This window comes from Crocuta crocuta, unplaced genomic scaffold, assembly GCF_008692635.1.
Source record: "Crocuta crocuta isolate KB4526 unplaced genomic scaffold, BGI_CrCroc_1.0 scaffold30, whole genome shotgun sequence".
Classification (NCBI taxonomy): Eukaryota; Metazoa; Chordata; class Mammalia; order Carnivora; family Hyaenidae; genus Crocuta; species Crocuta crocuta.
Window position 1 is genome coordinate 5956327 of NW_027528345.1, and position 21256 is coordinate 5977582.

General features: G+C 39.0%; 1 protein-coding gene across 1 annotated transcript; it reads right to left on the reverse strand.

Annotated features, from left to right (window-relative positions):
* Positions 1-305: 305 nt before the first annotated feature.
* Positions 306-20180, reverse strand: DBX2 (developing brain homeobox 2). Its single transcript, XM_077753659.1, has 4 exons — positions 20111-20180; positions 19698-19793; positions 6347-6534; positions 306-996 (listed from the first exon to the last, which is right to left on the reverse strand). Exons 1-4 carry the CDS (start codon positions 20178-20180, stop codon positions 667-669), a joined length of 684 nt encoding a protein of 227 aa, XP_077609785.1. The 3' UTR covers positions 306-666.
* Between the last annotated feature and the right edge of the window lie 1076 nt (positions 20181-21256).

A 21256-nucleotide genomic window follows, 5' to 3' on the forward strand; every position in this document is an offset into this window, starting at 1 on the left:
AGGGTACCAATAGTTGCATTCAGAAATTCTTATAGTTTGCTTGCTGTGTTAATTTTAAGTATATGCTTTCAGTGTATGTATCTAACAGTGGCTCATTCGATTAGGACAGCTGTGCTGAGTTGTGAAAATTCAGATAGCTAGATTCTGAAAGAAACCAGAAAAGAGAGAATTTTTAAAAACATGTTCTTATGTATGAAAATTTGGACTAAAATCCAAATTTTACATTACTTTCAAAAAGTTAATAACATTCAGTCAACAGTTGGTTTTTCTGCAAATAAAAGGAAATGAATTTGCTCGATGCAATATTTAAAGAGGAACTAGTTCCTACTGATGTATTTCAATGAATATTTATATATATATACACACATAGAGACACACACATATATACACATACTCAGAGGAGGGACGAGCTAACTATAACTCTCATTGTTTTCAGTTCCATTGTACTTTCTGGGAGATTCTATTCCACTTACAAATTAAAAATTAAGCCTGAGTCTGGGAGCCAAACAAGAGAACACTGGAGAGGGTTTCCTAAAGCGTTAGTTCGTGCATCACTCCAAAGGTATTATGTTTTAGGCACTGATGAGGCACAAGCTAGCTGGCTTTAGAGTCCAAATGTTATTAGTTAGGCGTCCTTTTCAAATTAACAAGGAGGGAGGCTTCCATTCAGACAGCCCCAGTAAGTACACCCTTGTCTCCAGCTTCTTCAGAACACAAATACAAGGCACCCTGAAGTGAATTTGCTTCTGGGGGCCGTGCCCCTGAACTCTCCTGGATCAGTCTTTCGGAAGGTTCTGGTGAATTCTCCCTCCATCCTGGACTTGAGTGCTGTTGGGAGACTCCCCAGAGCGAAGGACATGGAGAAGGGAACCCCAGAGCAGACCGTGAGAGGGGATCCTCTTGAAGGCCTACTTCTTGGATACACCTGTTGGAAAGCACTTCTTTCTCTTTGGAATTCCGCCATTTCATTCTTCTGTTCTGAAACCAAATTTTCACCTATTGACAAAATAATTGGACAAAACAATCACTTACTCCATGTTACTTCACTTCAGCATTTTAAACTGTACTTTCCCCTACTATGCCTTCTACGAAATACCTTACGATGAGAGCCAGCCTAGCAAAGTCTTTAACGCTTTTCACTGGGCTCCTTCAAAAATATCTGAGAAATTACTTTAGTATAATATCCCCACACTTAAGAAACAAAACTATTGTGATAGATCAGTTACATCCTGCAAGTATGACCTCTTTCAAGACTGATTTAACTCTTGGTAGTTTCAAATATCATTTAAGCAATGCTAAATGATTTACACAAAGGAAATAGTATTGACTAGTAACAGTGTTTATTTCGTATCAAGCTACGCATGCTCTATGGAATACATAACTTGAACCTCACAGTGGCTGCAAGAAGTCCTCATTTCACATGTATGAAAACTGAGGTTCAGAATGATAAACCAGTTCAAGGTCACACAGCTAGTAAAATGGAAGCACTTAGAATAGAATCCATGACTGTCCCACTCCAGTGCCCAGGCTCTTATAATATTCAGATTTCATCAGGAGCTTCTAGAAAACTAAATTAAGAATACATTTCATAATGCTTTGTTAACTTCCAGGCTTTATGCAGTTTCCAAGTTTGATTACTCCAAGGATTTATCAAACTGAAGAACTAGGCTCAATAAACATCAACCATAATTAACACAAAAGTACTTATGATCGTGGTTTCTAATTTGAGCCATATTCTGCCTCTCCCTACTGGAGTCTGTCTTTACTACTAACCTCTGTCTTTATCTGCTACATAGTCAACTGTGCCTGATCAGAAAACTTCACAACTGGTTTCCCTGACATCTTAGAAGCCAATCACATTGTTTTCCTTAGCATTACATTGCATCTTTACATGACCGATTCAGTGGATTTCTATTTTTGAAACAAAAACTAGAAAATTTTTACCTAAGAAAATAATCACTAAAGTGTTGCCAAACGTTTCTCCCAATGAAGGAAAAAATTGAGATGATCTTTTCAGATTGGCCAAACAATTTCTTCATTCTTTCAGCCCGACCAGACATTTCAAAATGGCCACAAAGAACCTGACCCCAGGCAAGTGAGTCCAAAAGACTACCATCTCAGTTACAATCCTGAGGTTAAGGCTTTTCATAAGGAAACAGTACTAAAGTGTACATACCAGAGCATTTGGTTCTATTCATGAACTCACTTATTGTTTGCAGTGAGCATGTACTCCTCGAAAGCCTGCCAAGTATTTCTAGTGGGCTTTCACGAAGACATTTATTTGTGCCCACTGGTGCTGCATTCATTATTTTCGTCTTCCTATCACTTTTCTGCATATCAAGAGTTGTTTCTGGGTAATATCTCAGTGAAAAAAAAAAAAAACCATCAAGAAATCTCCCTCACAATCAACAGTTCTGAAACAAAGGTACACATGTGGGGTAAACCATAAATGAAAATTTCTACCTCTCAACAAATAAAAAAGCAATTTCCAAATGGATTAAACAGCTCAACACTGAAACAAAAATATAAAATTGCTAGAAAAAACTATAAGAGATTATCATTACAGTCACAGAAAGATGAATTTTTTTAAGCATGATATAAAACCTTAAGGCCACAAAAGAAAAAATAGAGCTGACAATATAAAAATAAGAAATTTCTGTGTAAACAAAGATACCACAATATATGAAAAAGTCACAAACTACTCTAAAGAATTAAAAGCAGAGACTCAAAGAGATACTTGTAATCCATGTTCATACATTTTTCATAATAACCAAAAGGTAGAAGCAACCAAAATTTCCATGGATGGGTGAATGCATAAACAAAATGTGGTATATCCATACAATGGAAAATTATTCAGCCTTTAAATTCTGACACATGCTACAACATGGATGAACCTTGAAGATATGCTAAGTGAAATAAACCTAAAACAATCACAAAAGGACAAATACAAAGGATTCCATTCATTTGAAAGTACCTAGAACAGTCAAATCATAGGGACAGAAAGCTGTGGTTGCCAGGGCCTGGAGGGAAGGAGAAATGGGGAGTCACTGCATAATGGATAGAGTTTCAGTTTTCCAAGATGAAAAAAGTTCTGGAGATGGATGGTAGTCATGACTGTGCAACAATGTGAACTAAGTACTTGATGCCCTAAATTGTACCCTCAAGAAAGGTTAAAACGGTAAATTTTATGTTACGTATATTTTTCCACAATAAAAAACCCCCCCACAAACTTGGAAAGCTTGCAATGGCTGTAACAAGAAAATGTCACCAACTATAACATTCCAACTATTTTGATAACAGCTACAATAACTGCTACAAGTAATAGCTAAGAATTGGGAGCAATCCAAATACCCATCATTTGGATGGATAAACTGTGGTAAACCATGTGATGGAATACTACACAGCCATGCGTACAAATGAGCTACTACTACACGCAACCATGTGAATGAATCTCACAAACATAATGTTCAGGAAAAGAAGCCATATACCACAGAATGTGTACTGAATGATTCTGTTTATATAAACTACTCCCAAATAGGCAAAACTAATCTATGCTGTTAAGAGTCAGGATAGTAGGTAGCCTCAGAAAAGGAGGCAGTAACTGGGAAGGAATCTTCAGGGGGCTACTGGCCTGGTGATGAGGTTTTCCTTCTTGATCTGTGTGTTGGTAATACAGATGATCTGAATTCTCCTTCAGAAAGTCAAGATATATGTAGAAAACAATCCCATTTATATATATAGGGAAAAGAAGCAGTTAAGGAGAAATAACATACATACACACACACACAATTCTGGATCTCAATTCTAGGTCCCTGTTATAAAATCAAAGTGGATACATCATAGGGCCACTGTGAGGATAAATGACATCAAATGTAAGGACACATGGTAATCAGATGTAATGCATTTGTGTTAATTTATTTTAAAGATAAAGAAAATACATGGTACAGCAAAGAAATTCAAACGAGCCATTTGTGAATGACAGTAGTAATGAAGGAGTAGTAATGAAGGAAGGGGAGATGAGTTTTCATTTTTAACTTTACCAATTTCCCTTTTGTTTGAAATGCCATGTGTTAATTGTGTAATTGGATGTATGCGCAAATAAGAAAATGTGAAATTACTCTTGAGATGTTCACCAAATTCAGTAACATAAAAAGTATTCATTCCTCAGGCACTTGAATTTTAAAAACAATACAATCAACTATGTAAAACTATATACCTGTGAATAAGAACTAGAAGACAACATACAAACTAGGAAAATAGTTTGTTTTCTTGGATGACAGATTATGGTCATCTCCTCATAAATATTCTCTGATATGCTTGCTGTATCCTCTTTCCAATAGTTTGTTCTTAAGATGATATATACTGGGATGCCTGGGTGACTCAGTCAGTTGGCCATCCAACCGACTTGTGACTTCAGCTCAGGTCATGATCTCATGGTTCGTGAGTTCAAGCCCCACATCAGGCTTTCTGTGTAAGAGCAGAGCCTGCTTTGGATTCTGTCTCCCCCTCTTTCTCTGCCATTCCTCTGCTAGCACTCTCTCTCTCAAAAATAAATAAACATTAAAAAATATTTTTAAAAAAAGAAGATGACACGTATTATCAAAGACATTCACATTGTCTCAGAGCACTGTCAGATCAAACCTAGCCATGTTTCCTCTTTTAACACTTTAAGTTCTGACTCAACCTTCCCAACCTGCAGTTTCTCCCCTATAACTCTGGAGTTTTTTATCCATACCAGTGAGATGCAGGCTGCTCATACTGAGCTTCTGTTTGTCATTAGTTAGCCCTAATGATTCCTCTAAGGATGAGACAGTTCCATCCCTAGATTCCTCAGGGGTATATGAGGGCCAGTCATATGGCTGTCCTTTCCAGACATGGATATTAACATAATGCTCCAGAGAGATACAGAAATTTGAGGACCACTGACCTAGCTCCTTTATCTGGCAGTATATCTAACCTACCAGGTGATGTCTCCTAGGTTATTGTCTTATGTTATTATCTAACTGTTCATGACCATCTGCTTCATTTTTCCAGTTGCTTATATAAATTCCTGAGTGCAGAGTGTATCTTAATTGGTACTTATCAATACTCCTTCTTACTGCCTACTTTGCAGTGTCTTGCACACAACTGATTTATCTATCATATACACAACCTTGCTTAGTGACATACAGAGAATTCCTATATTTGTCCCTGTTTTTGAAGAGAGGAACTGAGGCACAGAGCAGTCAATTAAGGTTAGGGACTCATCAGTACCACACAATGAGGAAAGCTGATCTAGGCCAACTATGCTCTACCACACCACATATTGCTTCCTACAACCAGAAAAAGTTGGGGGCGGGGGAGTGGGGACAGATCACTTCCCTAGGGAAAGGAAGCAGTTAAAGAGAAAGAAAGAAAGGTTAAGGAGAGTTTCATCCAAAAATAACTGGTTTAATAAAATCCAAAGTTAGAAACCAGGTCATTTGTACTGAGGCAAGAAGAGCTGAGCATGGTGGTTAACAGAGAGACTCTGCTAGCAACTTTAGTGCCTTTCGGCTAATTCAAAGAGGCAAGTGGACATAGCCTTGCATCAGAAAAGCCAGCTTGGCAGAAGGAATACCTGCTACATTCCAATTGCTGCCATCGCTCTTAGCCAATTGCCTTGTGCAGTGAATATCCTGCACAACGATACAGCACCAGCTGAAGAATACAAGCTCAGGTTACCTGGGGCGAGAGCCCAACTCCCAAGCAGCTTCACCACATGACATCAGACCTATCTATGTTCACTTCTCTACATTTCCTCATCTAGAAAATGAGGATGATTACACTGCTTATTTCATATGGTGATTATAAAGTGATTAAATAGTACAATACTAGTACCTTAACGTACAAGTAAGGTTTGTAAGTGTTGCAGCTATGAAACTACTTTCCTGTACTTGACATAAGCCCGAAATGCAGAGTAATGAAATCTATTTAGGATTTTTATGAGTCACATATTTGGGACTCGATTTGGGATTGGAAATTAAGATAAAAACAAGAAAACTGGTTTCTGCTTTTGTAGAATATTATGTGGTCTACTCTGAAACCAGAGTAAACAATTAATGATATAAATGCTACATCCTTAGTGTTTCTCTTCATTTAGGAAAATTTATTCATGCAAAAAACTAAACCCCTCAGCAAATGGACCTATTTCCAAATAGGAATTGCGATATATATTTCCACCCACTAAAACACTGTCAAAATCATTTCAGTAGCACTTTAGGGTCCAGCACTATACCCAGTACCAACAGATATTTGCAAAATGAATGGGTTTCATTGTATTCCTTCAGAAATCAGGAGCAGTGGACATCTTCTTGTTCATTAGTACCTGTGATTCCTTTAGTCCCAAGCTGATGGCAAGTTTCTTTCGGTCTGTTTTGCTGATATATTTCTGCTTCTGAAACATTTTCTCCAGAGCCTTTCTCTGATCCTCAGAAAAAACAGCTCTTCTTAAAATACCCCGCCGAGCTTTGGAGTTTGAGTCCTGGGTCAGGAGGGACAGCACACTCTCTTCTCCTAGAGGGGGGAGACATATACAAAAGCCCGATTACCTTTATTAGTAAGAAGTCAGTCTGCCTTTCCCAGGACAGCATTCTGCCTCCCTGTACCATGGCCAAACACTCTCATCCCTGAACTCTGCACACTTAGACCAGTGCTTTTTCCATGTTCTTGGTCATGGACTCCTTTGAGAACCTGATAAATGCCTTTGCTCCCCAATGAGAAAAAGGTACATATGCCCGCCCTCCCAATTTGTATGCCATGGTCTCATGGGGCACCTGGGTCGCTCAGTAAGTTAAGTGTCCAACTTCAGCTCAAGTCATGATCTCATGGTTCACAAGTTCGAGCCCTGCATCGGGCTCTGTGTTGACAACTCAGAGCCTGGAGTCTGCTTTGGATTCTGTGTCTCCCTCTCTCTCTGCCCCTCTCCAACTCATGCTCTGTCTCTCTTTCAAAAATAAAAAAACAGGGGTGCTTGGGTGGCCCAGTTGGTTAAGCATCCAATTTCGGCTGAGGTCATGATCTCACGGTTTGTGGGTTCGAGCCGCATGTCGGGTTCTGTACTAACAGCTAGCTCAGAGCCTGGAGCCCGTTTCAGATTCTGCGTCTTCCTCTCTCTGTGACCACCCACCCCGCCCCCGCTCATGCTTTCTGTCTGTCTCTCTCTCAGAAATAAATAAAACATTTAAAAAAATTGTTTTAACTCTAAAATAAATAAATAAACATTAAAAATTTTAAAAAAGAAAGTTCATGGTCCCAGGTTACAAAGCTCAAATGCAGAACAAATAGTTGGTGGTTTGAACACTCCATTTTTCTCTAATTCTTCATTTGTTTATTCATTTGTTTTTTCTCTCAACAGTGTTTGAACACTTATCATATGTCAGGCCCTCTGCTTAATGCTACACATTGAGAAACAAGACCAATATGTTTTTATTGTATGCATTACCTGTAAGATTTAGTGGAAAGCATTTATTTTCATTTATTTTATTTTTAATTTTTTAACACTATTTATTTTAAAATAAAATGAATAGGTTTTGAATTTTCAGAATTGTTCTTTTTTCCTTTTTTTCCCCCCCCCCAGAGAGAGAGAGAGCACGCCAGCAGTAGAGGGAGAGAGAATCTTCATCAGGTTCCATGCCCAGCATGGCCCAATGCAGGTTCAATCTCACAACCCTGAGCTCATGACCTGAGCCAAAACAAGAGTTGGATGCTCAACTGAATGAGCCACCCAGGTGCCCCTGGAAGGCATTTAGTCAACTAGCATCACAAATACGAGGATGTATTCTTAAGGAGGCTGCCTTGGGGACACAAAGCAAGGATCTGATCTTAATCTGGTGTGTCAGGGAAAGTCTACAGGAGTCAGAGAATTTCAATCTAAGAAGGGACATTTGGAAGACCCCCAACCACCACCATTCCTCAATCCAGTTGATCATGAACTCCTCCCGGTCAGAGATATTTACTACTATTTCTGCCTTTTGTGGCTAACACAACTGGTTCCCACCCTCTGAGAGTTTCCTTCATCGTTCACCATTTACTCATTCATTCATTCATTTGCTTTCCCAGTTGTGACAGGGAGAATAATGGTCTTCCCAAAGATTACATACTATGTGAGTACGTTCCCTAGAACCTGTAAATATGCTATATTACATGACAAGGGAAAATTAAGATTGCAAGTGCAATTACAGTTGCTAATCAGCTAACCTTGAAATGAGAAGATATCCTGGGATAGTCTTGGGTACCCAAGTGGGCCTTATGAGTGGAAGAAGGAGAAAAAAAGGGAAGTCATAGTCTTAAGCATGATAAGATCCTACACTCTTACTTTGAAGATGGAGGAAGGGGCCACAAACCAAGGAGTGCAGGCAGCCACTAGAAAACAGGAAAAGGCAAGAAATAAATTCTCCCCTAGAGCCTCCAGAAGGAACAAAGCCCTGCTGACACTTGATTTTGGTCCAGTGAGACCCCCCTAAGGCTAGTGAACCCTATAAATTTAAGATAATAAGCTTGTATTGTTTTAAGAAAAGAGGTTTGTGGAAATTTGTTACTGCAGCTAGAGGACACTAATACCTGGTATCAGACTAACTGAGCTTATTTGAGGAAACCAGACTGACAGCACATGGTCCCTGCCCTTAAGGAGCTCACCTTCTCAAGGTAGGACTCACACATGAACACCACAGCAGAATATAAGCACCAGGGGAGCAGGGAGTCCAGCTTAGGCCACAGCTGGTAGGCATTCTGGTGCTTAATAAATAAATTTCTTTTTAAAAAAATGTTTTAATGTTTATATCTGAAAGAGAAAGAGAGACATAGTGTGAGTGGGGGAGGGGCAGAGAGAGAGAAAGAGAGAGAGAGAGAGAGAGAGAGAGAGAGAGAGAGAATCCAAAGTAGGCTCCAGGCTCTGCGCTGTCAGCACAGAGCCCCATGCAGGGCTCAAACTCATGAGCCATGAGATCATGACATTAGCTCAAGTCAGACGCTTAACTGACTGAGCCACCCAGGCGCCCCAATAATTATATCTAAATAAAAAAGCAAATGTATGTTTTAAGCACTAGAATAGAATGCTCTATGAAATGTTCTGCTATCACAATGGAAGAAGTAATTGGTTCAGAGAAAGCAGGTTGAGCCTTGTCTAAAAGAACAATCTAGTTCAAGAGAGAAAGAACCAAGGCCAATCTAAGCAGAGTGACTGCATGTCTAAAAGCACTAGGGCACACCTATAAATACAGACAACACATTGTTGTTGTCAGAGGTGACAGAGGTGAAGGATTGAGCAAAATGAGTTAAGGGCACTGGGTGATACAGACTTCCAGTTATTAAATGAATAAATTATGGGAATAAAAGGCACAGCACAAGGAATACAGTCAATGATATTGTAATAGTGATGTGATGTATTGGGACAGATCATAGCTGTACTTGTGGTGAACACAGCATAATGTATAAACTTGTTGAATCTCTGTGTTATACACCTGAAACTAATATAACCTTGTGTGTCAAGTACACTCAAAATTTTTCTAAAAAGCATTAAGGCTTGAAGGAATGAAGTTTATCTAAGGAAAAGCAAGCAGTCAGCAAGGCTGGGGAAGGGCATGAAACAGCAGATGCAAGCTGTGCCCTTTTCCAGCCTGCAGATGGGCCTTTGCTGGTCCTAGAATTCTGACAGAGTCATCCACATTTAATACTTGGAGATTTCATGCGAAGTCCAGGTTTCTGACATCTCTTCAAAGGGAACCACACTAGGCTCCTCTTCCCAGAAAGCAAAGAGCTACCAGGGAGTATAGCAGGTGCCCCCTTTTGATGGACTATGTGGCCTCCACTTTGCCACAGTCTCACCTAGCTTACCGGGCTCTTGAAGATATTTACATCTTGGACATAGAGTTTAGAGTGGAATGGAGCCAGATCATAGAGGATTATAAGAGATTGGGACATTATCCAACAGTAGAGAAGGTCAATAGGAGATGTTTAATCAGGGTGTGACACAATAATAATAAACACACACTGAGCACTCTGTACCATTATACTTACTCTGTGTTAAGCCACTGGCACACATTCATTTAATCCTCCCAACCTATGCCAAGAATGGTATGCTACCATTCTCCCCATTTTACAGATAAATAAAATGAAGATGAGGTAGTTTTAGAAACTCTGTCCAAGGTCACGTGGCTAGGTTTCAAACCCAGGACAGCTCATTTCAAAGCAAATTTTCCTAACCCTACAATATATTCTAACACACTCTGACTGACATTTTAGGAAAAAATGTCAACAAATGAATAAATCTCATCAAATCTACTTCTGCAATATGATAGCTTCCTTTCCTATTTGGCTAAAAGATTGCAGATCATCTCCCAAGGAGTCTCTCAGCCCTGGTTTATACCTCACTGTGGTTCCTCCTCACATTGCTAGAAGGACCACTGGCCTCTCCCTCTTTCCTTCCAGCTCTGTTACACTTGCATCTCCTTAGAAAGGCCATAGCTTCTGGGATGTAATCCTGCCTAATTCTTTACAAAGGTCTGCTTCTATTGACGCTCTATCCATTCCTTGTATCATGAGGTCATGGTTAATTCTCCATCTACAGCATCATTTTTTTCTTTTGCCTGTCACATGCCAAGGCCATATTTTAAAGTCAGGTTTTGACAACTGGACTCATTATTTATCAAAGATTTAAGTAGCTTTATGAACTATTGGTCAATAAAATATACTCTAAATACCTCAATGCGTTCTTTTTCTAAATGCTCTTCTTCTCTGAACTTTTCTTAGTATAGAGACTATGGAAATGGCCCTCCTGCATTATTTCAGAGACTCAACTGGTGGGAGGATGTCTATCCAGGAAGGCTCAGGACAAAGGACTTTGGAATATGAAATACTGAAGAAATGTATTTGGATTGCAGCACTTATCTGTATGACAAATAAAGTAATTCAGTCTCTTTCAGTTTATGGGTTGTTCTAAGGATCTGATGATATAACAAAAGAAAATTTCAGTGCCTAGCCCACAGTGAGGATCCCACAAATCTATCTACTTCCACTTGTTGGATTTCATTTGATTCTTTTTTTAAAAAAAGTTTATTTTTGGGGGGGAGCATAGAAAGAGGGAGACAGAGAATCTCAAGCAGGCGCCATGCTGTCAGCACAGAGCCCAATGCGGGGCTTGAACTCACAAACCATGAGATCATGATCTGAGTTGATTAAGTCAGACACTTAACTGACTGAGCCACCCAGGCACCCCAGATTTCATTTGATTCTTATAAGAACCATATGCCACAGAAATCCTCTGTACAGATGAAGAGGCATTTAGGGTTGTTAAGGTCCAAAGCCACATAAAGGACACAAAGCTCAGATGGGAGCAGGACCTGAATTCAAATTTTTCGCTCCTTTCTCTGTCCCACACTGTTTCTTTACTCAGATGTTACAACATGTCAAAATGGAAGGGGGGAAACACTTATAAACGTAGCCAGGGTTTCCGTCTGTGACTATAGGCTTCTGGCCCCTGTCCTGGGCCGGTCTGTGAGCCTGGGACTACATGGTATCTCTCATATAGCCCAATAACTATGTCCTCAAGTTTAGCATGTCCTATCACTTGATTTTTTGATTCTGGCACTTTTAATTTGTAAATGTTTATAATCTATCATTATTGTAGCCATATGTATTAAAATTGGGGGGGGACTAAGTATGCAAAGGTAAAGAAATGTATATGTACATTATACTTTACCCACTTGATGACATTTTAGAAAACCATTAAAGATGAGAATTATGAAGATCAGGTAGCAGCAAAGAAAATCTGCTTTAATGCATATGATAAAATCCATACTATGCTTACAGCTAGATAAAAATGCAAAGAGAAAAGACTGAAAAGGCAAAAATAAACACTAAAATAGGCTACTATAGAGTTATTGACAAATAATTCATCTCTATTCAACATCTAAAAAATTGTTTTTAATCTTTATTCATTTTTGAAAGAGAGAGAATCAGAATGTGAGCAGGGGAGGAACAGAGAGAGAGAGGGAGACACAGAATCCGAAGCAGGCTCCAGGCTCTGAGCTGTGAGCACAAAGCCCAACATGGGGCCCAAAACCCATGAACCGCAAGATCATGACCTGAGCTGAAGTCGAATGCTTAACTGACTGAGACACCTAGGTGCCCCATCTCTATTCTGCACTTTAAGTGTGGTTCTATTTTTGAAGGAAAGCAAGCAAACCTTTTTGGGAATAATCTGGTGGAATGATTGAGATGTTGCTGAGTGACAAGTGAAGATGAATCCAATCCATCCTTCAGGTGCTCACAATTGCTAACGAGAGGTCCAAGAAATATACAGACAGCCACAGCATAGTGAGATAAATAACCACAAACCACAGCAGAGAAACTACTTAAGAACCAGATGAGAAGCCACTTAGTCTTGGAAGTTAACAGAATAAGTTCTGAGAGAGAAACAGCGTGAGCAGGGGAGGGTCAGAGAGAGAGGGAGACACAAAATCTGAAGCAGGCTCCAGGCTCTGAGCTAGCTGTCAGCACAGAGCTCAATGTGGGGCTCGACCCACAAACCGTGAGATCATGACCTGAGCCAAAGTCAGACGCTTAACCAACTGAGCCATCCACGCACCCCAAATCCTGAGAGAGAAAAACAGCTAGAAGAATAGCAATTCCTCTTGCTGACAGTCGACAAAGGCAGGCAGAGCAGAGGGATTAGCATTTGCAGAATCATGAGTGGGGAGAGGACACGGGAGAAACACAGTGGACCTGGAATCTCACACAGCTTGGTATTTCCAGATTGTGGGGTATAAACGGCAGAAACACAGGAGACAGCTAGACAGGTACATTAGGGCTGGAGGGGGTGGGTGGAGAGGGGACAGAGGGGGCAGGAAAGGTGTTGCTGGAAACAAGTTTATGTTGTAACTTACCCTACAGAAAAGCCTTTCCAGGAGCACCTAAAATGCTGCTACTCAGCATTGTAGGAAGCTAGTATTTTCTGAGCTAATAAAATTGTTTATATCTATGGGGAAATGCACAGCAAATTTATGGACCTACAAGCCTAATTTTTAAAAATCTACATATATTTTTTTCTAAGTTGAGATTTTACAGGTAAGGACCATGATTCTCTCCTTTAGCCCCTTCTTCACCAAGGTCTACAAATTTAAATAAAACAATGGCGTAACACATTTCAATGTCCCTAAAACTTTTACTAGAAACTCATAGGTTTTCCTATAGAGCTATTTTCAAATAAGGAGAAAGAAGATTCCAATCGAGGGAATCTACACATAAATTATTCTCACCAATGTAAATTTTGGAAGTCATGGACCCAAACCAGACCTCAATCTCTGAGAGATCTGGAGTGGTTATGAGGGTCAAAGGGTTAACTCTTGGGTCTGGTGCCCTACAGACCTACAATGAATATGGATACAACTAATGAACAAGCAAAAAACTACAGCAAAGATAGACAATGACATTCTTCCTTTCTTTGCTAGTTACCTGGTTTCTTTCTCAATACACAAATCCTGCTGGTTTTCATAAGGTGGTTTGCCTTAGGTTCCTACTAAAAGTGTATTTATTATAGGATGCTACCTCTACTGTTGATGTTCCTTTCCATGTCTCCCCATGGTCTTTTGTGGGCTCTCTCTGGACCTAACCATAAATCACACTGGGGAATCTACACCACCTCCATACCTTATAAGCCTATGAATATGTGCTCAAATTTACGCCTGCAAAACAAACATATGGACTTCGAGAACTTGTTGGTGACTCAAAATTCTCTCAGGAACTACTAAAATGTTATAAGCAACAAACACCTCCAACTCTGTCTAAACTCATGACAAATGTCTGACTTGTATGGAAACTCCCAGGTGACAAAAAATAAATAAATGAATGAGTAATATAAAAATAAAAATAAGCAGACACAGAGTTTAAGACACATAGAAAAGAGGCTTTAAAAGCCAGGGCCACCATTTCAACATGCTACAGGCTCTACCAATTTGGGAATATTATTTAAAATGTGGCATATATGGGGCTCAGCAGGTACTAGTGTTATGTGCTCAGTACATACAGCATGTCATGTCATCTTTACAACAATCCAAGAGGGAGGTATTACCGTCCTTATTTTCTATAGGAAAAAAGCTAAGGTGCCAGAAAGTTAGGCCTGTGCACTTGAAGTCACATATCAAAGAAGAGTAAGGACAATCAATGCTCTTTAAAATTATATCAAAGTTATGAGCGGGCAGACAAAGGGGTTGGTAGGTGAGAAGAGTCATATTAACATGGCAGAGTGAACTAGGATAGAAAGTTTCAAAGGTGTGATTCCCTAGATCCTAAAATAGCACCAAGGAACATCTCTCAAGGAATCCCTGTGTGACATGGGCTTGGTGATGGGCACTCCAACTTAAGGTGTGCTGTGTATAAATGACACTGTTGCCAGAGAAGAGGTGGGAGGCTGACAGAGAAATAGAGCATTAGATGAACTAATGGAACCCTTCATATTTTCAAATGTGGCGTTGTAGTGCGTGTGTGTGTGTGTGTGTGTGGTGTGTGTGTGTGTGTGTGTGTGTTTTATATAATTCCTGTGGATTTGAGACTTGGAGAGAGAAGACAGAGAACTTCCCTGGTTTGCCCTATTTAAACTAGAAGTCTACCTTCCAATCTCTATATAACCTAGTATTTGCAAATGCTGTATGGTAACACTTCATTATTATATCATACTCATATTGATTTGCTAAAAATCGTTCCATTATATTAAGCCCAAATTCAATTTCCATTAAACTCCACTCATTGGCCCCAATTCTATCCTTTACATCTATACTGAATACAGTTTTTCTAATTGGACAATAACTCTCATGTTCTCCTTATTCTCTTCTTCAGGCCAAACAAATACTCAATCACTTTAGAAAATCCATGACCAAGCATATAGATCCTTCACCATTTTAGTTGCTGACTACTTCCTAACCTGGTTTTTATTTGCTCACTGTGCCTTTTATTTTATTATTTTTTAAAAATATTTTTATTTATTTCTAGGAGAGAGAGACAGCGTGAGCAGGGGAGGGTCAGAGAGAGAGGGAGACACAGACTCCAAAATAGGCTCCAGGCTCTGAGCTGGCAGTCAGCACAGAGCCCGACGCGGGGCTCGAACCCAGGAACCACAAGATCATGACCTAAGCGAAAGTCGGACACTTAACCAACTAAGCCACCCAGGCGCCCCTCACTGTGCCTTTTAAAGTGGGGCTCTAGAATTGAACAGGTTCTAATAGGCTGTCTGACCATTACAGAGTCTCACAGGACTATTATTTCCCTTGTTCTGGGTATTCTACTTTAAACACATAATCCAAAAGCCCTGTATCATTCTGTAGACACATACTGAGCCAACAGTACACTTTCCTTCTTTGTTCTGTTCAGTCAGTTCTCTCCTTCCTCTATTCTGTACTTGGTGCTCTCCTTCGGGGAATCTCAAAACAGGACTTTATCAGCTGCCCTAATAGATGTCACATTATGTTCAGGCAAGGGCTGTAGACAGGATCAGGAACAAGCACCCTATATCTATGAGTAGCTCTGCTTCCCCTCCCCCAGCCTCCGCTACTTAGGAACATTTGGGAAGAAAGGGAACTCTTTTCCAGGAAAGTTACTCAAATCTTTTCACTGCCTCTGTAGAATGGTTGAATAGAGCCATCAACTTGGAAAATCTATTGTCTTTAAGTCTCCAACTCTTTTAAACATTCTTCCTGGTTGACTGACTGTCATTTATCTCTGGAACACCCCTCCCTTCACTACTGAGAAGTCAAAACCTATACTCAACTTACTGCACAAACCTGCCTAGGTTTTCAACAAAATAATCATGCCTCTGTCTCTATTAGCACAAAATACTGCATTCCTCTGAAGATCTGAGAATGCTAACAATAAATTCTTACAGAAGGACTGCTATAGGTCTGGTTGGTTTTCTCAGGGCACCCAGACTCCAGCTGAGAACAGTGAAAGAGAACACAGCCAGGTCAGGTGGCAAGAATACTAATCAGAGCATTGCCCATCTTCGACAGTGATGCTCAGGACCAACGTACGTTCAGAATAATAAAAGGAATGACCGTTGCTTGCTGCAGTCAACAAAATCCTAAATTCAAATTTGGACAGTATATTATGCTCTTTTAAGTTTTAACAAAGAAGAGGAAATAGTAAAATGATCTTAAGATGTAGACTAGAAGTTCACTTCCCAAGGAAGAGGCAGAGCAGTTTGTCCCAGAATATCTCCCTGCTTGTATTTTTATCATATGACTCTACATTTAAACTTTGTCTTTTAATGCATAGAATTGTTGAAAGATCACGTGCGAGTTGGGTACTCAAAATCAAAATGAAATAATTATCTGATTAGCTCAATTAGCCATTCTACATAATTAAGACTCCCATGTATTTTCAGGTATTTTTCCCCACAACTTTCCATTTCATGTCAGCTGAGAAATGTGCGATTTTGAAAAGAACGTTATGGACGTAATATCAAAGATTTTCCTTTCACTGCTTTGGGGGAGAGGAGAACTTTTACCGCTGCCTTTTAATGTTTCCACTGTAAGGGCTGTGCTTAAATAGACTATTAAACTATTTATTATATGTGAGAAGGGCACTGGATGAATGATTGTTTCCACATTGCAAAAACAAATCAATCATAAATCTAAAAGATTAACAAGAAAAACGAAATCAATTTCATACAAGTGAATCATGTTAAGAGTCAAAACGATATTCTACTTGCTAGTTATGAACCTGTTGATCTGATCCTACACTTTAAAAAGAGTGAAGTCAATTTTGTGAGAGCCACCGATTTCATTGTTTATTAAAATGCTTAGTATAAACCTTGATCTTGGCTGTCCACACATGTCAGCACATTTTGGCTGAAATTTAATATAAGATTACTTGGACAGTTTATTTTCCTCCATCTGTGCAATGGAAAAAAATGTAAATGCTTGGGCATAAAAACTGTTCTTATTTAAAAAAGAAGGAAAAAAGAAAATCTAGTAAATGCCTTAAATAAAGATGATTACTGTGCAGATGTAAGCCTTATTAACGTTCTTTGGTACCATGGTTATTTACACAAAATTCTTTACTGACAATCTAAATCCACCATTTCATTATTATTTGCTGCTAATACGATGAACATTATAAACAAAAAAATAAAAACATTCATTTCAGATTTATAACTAATGAGACACCAAAGTTTATTAAAAACACTTGTGGCATCTTTAAAGTGTTTTTAAGCTGCCAACCTTAGAAATAGAAACAAACCAAGTACAGCATTTTCTATGCTTGATCTTAGCGGTGCTGATTTACTCCTTATATATTTTATTAAATAAAAAAGATAAATATAGGACTTAATAAGCCTCCAGGGATAGATGCCACAATATAGAACAGTTACGCCAAAGGCATAAAGTGGGAAGAACCAAGAGACAGATGGAGGAAAATGAGTCTTGCTTAAAGTAGATTTCCAAGCAATTGAGAAGATGAAGTTCTCTAGGAAATGTCTTTAGAATTAGTTTTATGTGCTCTATTAATCAAACTGGCCTGAGCATTAGTGTACTTTTCGGGCTTAGAGACTTTCACCAAAACATTGCTATAAAATGAATAAACATACACACACACATACATGAATGTCCACCTGTTACATGGGATTCTTCTTTTCATGTTTATTTTTTGCAAGAGAGAGAGAGGGAGGGACAGAGAGAGAGGGGGAGACAGAAGATCTGAAGCAGGCTCAGCACTGACAGCAGTGAGCCTGATGTGGGACTTGAACTCATCAAGGGTGAGATCATGACCTGAGCTGAAGTCAGACCCTTAACCTACTGAACCACCCAGGTGCACCTACGTGGCATTTTTTTTTGTCCATCTCCACTTACCTAAACTACATTGCCAGAGATCCTCTAAAATAGAAATCCAGTATGATATCAAGGGGAAGTACCGGAAACTAGGTGTGGGCTCTCCTTGACTCTCTACCCGGGGAATGCAACACCAAATATTTAATTCCAGAGATACCACTATGCTATAGTAGCAGAGATTTGGGACTTACATCTCTACTCCTGCAGCCTTTCCCTGCTACTCTAATATATGGTGACAAATGTCTCCTTAATTTGCACAACCGTTTTCAATTGCCCTCACAGGAGACCACCTTGAAGGAGCGAGTAAAAGGTTTAGTCATGGTTTCTATTTTTCTATTTGAATCAATACATTCTAGTTAAATGGACAATTAATAGGTCACTTCCAAAATAGTGGTGTATCAGTCCTGGTTAATAAACGATCCCCAGAGTTGATAATGGGCCCTATGTATTCAGCAAGTCCTGTATACACTCAGCTCATCCACTAAATCCCTTTTCAGGTGGACAGGGTTATATGGGAAGATGAGCTAGAATGAGTCTATAAAAGTCAGTTTCATTCACTGCTTTATTTTTCAGTCAAGTGCTTTAAATGGTGTCCAGAAATTCACTTGGAATGTGAGACAGGAGAAAAGATGGACACACAGAGCCGTGCTTTATGACCATACAAAAGGGCAACTGACCCTTGCCCGAGCCTTTTCCATGTGAAATGGCTCCTAAAGTTCATCTGCACAGTGAAAAATCGTGGTGAGGTCGCGTGTGGATGAGTCAAGTGAAAGTGACGATTGGTCACGGGTCTGTTGCCCATTGTGGTTGGGTCCCTGCCATGTAAAGTGCTCTGTGGGAAAGTATCAGCCCCCTAAAGAGATGCTCAGAAGCCTGCAGCTCATTAAACGGCCAGCATTTGCTGCCTCACTTGTCAGGAATCATCCTGTTGAGCAACTGCTCTCCTGAAACATTCATAAAACACATTCACAGAGAGGCAGCAGGGACCTGAATTCAACCGTGATAGAGCTCTGTACTTTGGGCTGACTCAACTCCTCCTATTTCACTTTCCACCTGACAGAGGGGTTAACCTGAATAAATGTTTTCTTGTGGGCAGTTAAATAAATGTGCTGGACTCTACCAGAGTAGAGTAGAGCTCACTGGACCTGTTTGTCATACACTCAGAATTTCTGCCTACAAATTCTTATTTGACCTAGAAATCTCAAGATCAAGGTGAACTTTATTTCTTTTTAGTTCGACATTGCTTTCTTTGGGTGTGTGTGCATGTGTGCATGCTCTAAAAGTTTTTCAAAGTTGTCATTCTCACTCCACCCCTGGACATTTTAAATTTTGTAATATTCGAGGAAAAGTTCTCTTGAAAATATTTCCTATAACTCTGGTGGGTTTTCTTCAAGATCATAAAAAGGAAGTATTTCTCTCCTTTCACAATCTGGACAATTTTTATTATTTTCTATGGATAATCTATGGCTTTCTGTGTCACATTTTGAGTTGAACAGAAATTTTATACAGCACAATTTCTTAGCCTTCCTTCCTTTCTTTTTTCTTCTCTAAATGAGTATTGCTACACGTTTCAGAAAGAGCCAAACTAGTCCCTCTGAGATCTTTTATATCAAATGGAAAACAAGTCACTTTCCTTGGTGTGTCAGCCCTGGGTTTCAATGCCATTAGAAACTGCTCACAATTGCTCAGTGTGCTGAGGTCTGATAAATCTCTGGAAACCTCCTGAATAGGATCGCTGTGATTTTTAGTGAGGATTTAGCTCCTTGCCATTGCATTACCAATTAGTTTTCCAGAGCACATTAAATCCTGCTGCTTTGGTTTACAGAATAACTGAGGCATTGCTGAGGAAGCATAAAAACTTACTTGCAAAAGCAGTGACGGACTCAGGGCGCCGACAGGACCCACCACAGCATGCAGAGTAGAATGGGGAGGCGCTCAGGAAAAAAGGTTTGGAAGACGCTGCGGAGAAAGCATTGATCTCATTGATGAGCCATTTCTTTTAGGCAATATTCAAAATTACACTTTCCCAGAAGTCACTGAGTAAAGCACTTCATTTTCTGAGACTTTATTTGGTTGGTTATAACTCGGACCAAAATTAACATTATTCTAAAGTAGTCTTTATCTGTCAAAGAGATGACCAAATATTTAATCAAGATGTGGAAGATGCTGTGAAAGACTAGCTGATCAAAACCAAACCTAATAGTTAATTTTAGTGGTCATAATTACAAGTAGTATATATCAAATACTCCTTTCTTCAAAACATCCTAGAGCCATACACAGGAGAACTATCTGCGGTGATGAATGTCCTTTATCCTCACTGTCCAATATAGGATCCATTTCCCACATGGCTCCTGAGATATGTGGCTAATGTAACTGGGTAACAAAATTCTCAATTTAAATTATTGTAAAATAAATACATTCATGTGGCTAGGAGCTATCATATTATTGAATGGCACAGCTCAAGATATAGTAATTACTGATGAACAGTTGAAAGCAGAAAGGAAAAAATTAAATATAAAAACCAATTTGAATGTTATATGCTTAAGTTTAATTTTCTAGAAGAGATTATATTACTCTACTGTTTATTTTCAGAAAGTTCTCTGAACTAGTTAGTTGGATTCCAAAGTGGTAAGAGCTAATCTATTGAGCAATTCCATAGCAAAATGTATTTTTTTATGATCACTTTTACATGTTCAAAAGCATTTGAGAATAACAGCATTTTATCTCAAGAGAAACTAGTTAACCTGAAAGTATTTGTGTTTATAGTACAGGGACTTACCATATAATCTGTTCTGCTCATTTTATTAAACTATGCTATTCGTAACATTTTCAATACATACGCATGGAATAGGTATCATTACTCTTATAAAGAAAGAAATTTTAAATTCTGTTTCTCAGTAGATGAAAACTAGCTAAAAAGGATGTCACAGAACATTAGTAGTAGTTCTTCTTTACTGAGCACTTACTATATGTCAGGCTTTGGTTAAACACCTTAAATACTCCATGTCCTTAAACATAACGAGGTATAGTATAAATATGGGCGAAAGTTCCTGAAGGTGGACAACTTGCTCTTGCTATGGCATACCCAAAAAAGTACCTAGCACATTCTAAATAGCCAGCGAATTTTCAATAAATGAATGAATAAAACTAAGCCTAACAGTTCATTTTCTGTGTGGTCATAATTATAAGTAGTAACTATTAAAACTAAGAAATAGGAAGCATCTCTTGACTTTCTTAGGAAGAGAACGAGGATCAGGAATGAACCCCTTCCCTGCCCCCCAGATACACCTTGAAATATAGTATCATTCATAACAGATGACCTTGAAATCTTGAACGTGACTCAAAAATAAATATTTTTATTACTCTCCCTACATGTTCAATGGCAACTTTTTCTTATTTTAATCATATTTAGTGAATATTAT

Excerpts from the sequence above, each read along its gene's own strand:
- DBX2 (XM_077753659.1), bottom strand. The coding sequence starts at position 20,180 with ATGTGGGAAATGGATCCTATATTGGACAGTGAGGATAAAGGACATTCA. Across the intron at positions 19,794-20,110 it reads ACCGCAGATAGTTCTCCTGT|CGTCTTCCAAACCTTTTTTC; the intron begins GTATGGCTCTAG and ends CTTTCTCCGCAG. Across the intron at positions 6,535-19,697 it reads GTCCGTCACTGCTTTTGCAA|GAGAAGAGAGTGTGCTGTCC; the intron begins GTAAGTTTTTAT and ends TCCCCCCTCTAG.